The sequence below is a fragment of the Chaetura pelagica genome, unplaced genomic scaffold (genome assembly GCF_000747805.2).
Source record: "Chaetura pelagica isolate M959 unplaced genomic scaffold, ChaPel_1.0 scaffold356, whole genome shotgun sequence".
In the NCBI taxonomy this organism is placed as follows: Eukaryota; Metazoa; Chordata; class Aves; order Apodiformes; family Apodidae; genus Chaetura; species Chaetura pelagica.
In genome coordinates, this window is record NW_009953964.1 from 5,626,639 (window position 1) to 5,627,803 (window position 1,165).

Here is a 1,165-nt window from a genome sequence, read left to right on the forward strand (position 1 = left end):
GCGCCGGCCGAAGCCCCTCCATCCCTGGCTCCGGGGTCTCGCCGGCGGCCGCGGCCCGCGGAGGGGAGCGGGCTGGGGCGGGGGCGGCTCTACCAGGCTCGGATCCCGTGCAACGTGGAGATCCCCGCGTTCCCCTGCGGGATGGGCGTCTGCACCGAGTTCAAGTCCCCTACGCTGAAGTTCATGAAGTTGTTGCCGGCCGCCGAGGGCTGCATGGTCTGCATGGAGGGGTAGTTGCAGTTGTAGTTGGCGTTGCAGGCGGGGCTGTTGTAGTTAGTGTACGCGGGGTAGGCGTTGTAGCTATAGGGGTTAATGCTGACATTGTACGGCGAGCTGTAGGGAGAAGACTCCCCCAGGCAGGGCTTCCCATCGCGCACCAGCACCGGCACCGCTATCCTCCGGGGGGGAGGGATGCCCACCATTTCCAGGGTCTGATCCTGTCTCTGCCTTTTGCGTTTATACCTTCGGTTCTGGAACCAGATTTTCACCTGGGTGGAGGTGAGCTTTAGGACGTTCGCTAGATGGTCTCTCTCGGGAGCTGAGAGGTATTTCTGCTGCTTGAACCTTCGCTCCAGTTCGTAGACTTGGGCTTGAGAAAAGAGGACACGAGGTTTCCTCCTTTTCCTCTGTCTGGGGCGCTCAGGATCTTCCAGATCTCTTTTCTCCTGCTCCAGGCTCTTGTGCAGGGAGCACAGTTCTGCAGCAAAACAAACCGGCAAAGGAAAGAGAGGGAGGAAAAAAATGTACAAAAACCCCACAAAACCAAACCAAAACTAAAACCCGAAAGCAACACAATGTTCAAAAACCCGCGTGCACCGTGAGCGAGCCCTGGTTGCCCCCCGGCCCCGCGGTGACCGCTCCTGCTGCAGCGGGACCGGGCCTGCCCCGCTCCTCCGGTAACTCTTTAGCAATTTTCCGTGGCTCTGTTTTTGTCTGAAAACACGAATGCTCCTTGCACTGATTTGAGTCGCGACCGCCTGTGCCATAGCATGGATCCACCGCATGTAGCCCGTGTTCTGAACCCTCTCCCGACCCCTCGGGGGTGCACGCAGCCGGAAGAGTTAGAAATTAAATCTGTTGCCTAATTTCTGGACGAGCTCGAGGCCTCTCATCTCATTCTGCAGCTCTGCCCGTCCCCTTGGACTGTCGGCGCGGCTGCGGCTCC

The 1,165-nt window shown here is 59.1% G+C and overlaps 2 protein-coding genes across 2 annotated transcripts in view; both read right to left on the reverse strand.

Moving 5' to 3' along the window:
* LOC104392652 (homeobox protein Nkx-2.5) overlaps window positions 1-22 on the reverse strand; it is a 2,721-nt gene extending 2,699 nt beyond the window's left edge. The window contains exon 1 of the mRNA XM_010002081.1: window positions 9-22. Coding sequence (XP_010000383.1) covers window positions 9-22 — 14 coding nt within the window. The remainder of the gene's footprint in view (window positions 1-8) is intronic.
* Window positions 23-89: 67 nt separating this feature from the next.
* The window catches only part of LOC104392559 (homeobox protein Nkx-2.5-like), a 1,717-nt gene continuing 641 nt past the window's right edge, over window positions 90-1,165 (reverse strand). The window contains exon 2 of the mRNA XM_010001970.1: window positions 90-697. Coding sequence (XP_010000272.1) covers window positions 90-697 — 608 coding nt within the window. The remainder of the gene's footprint in view (window positions 698-1,165) is intronic.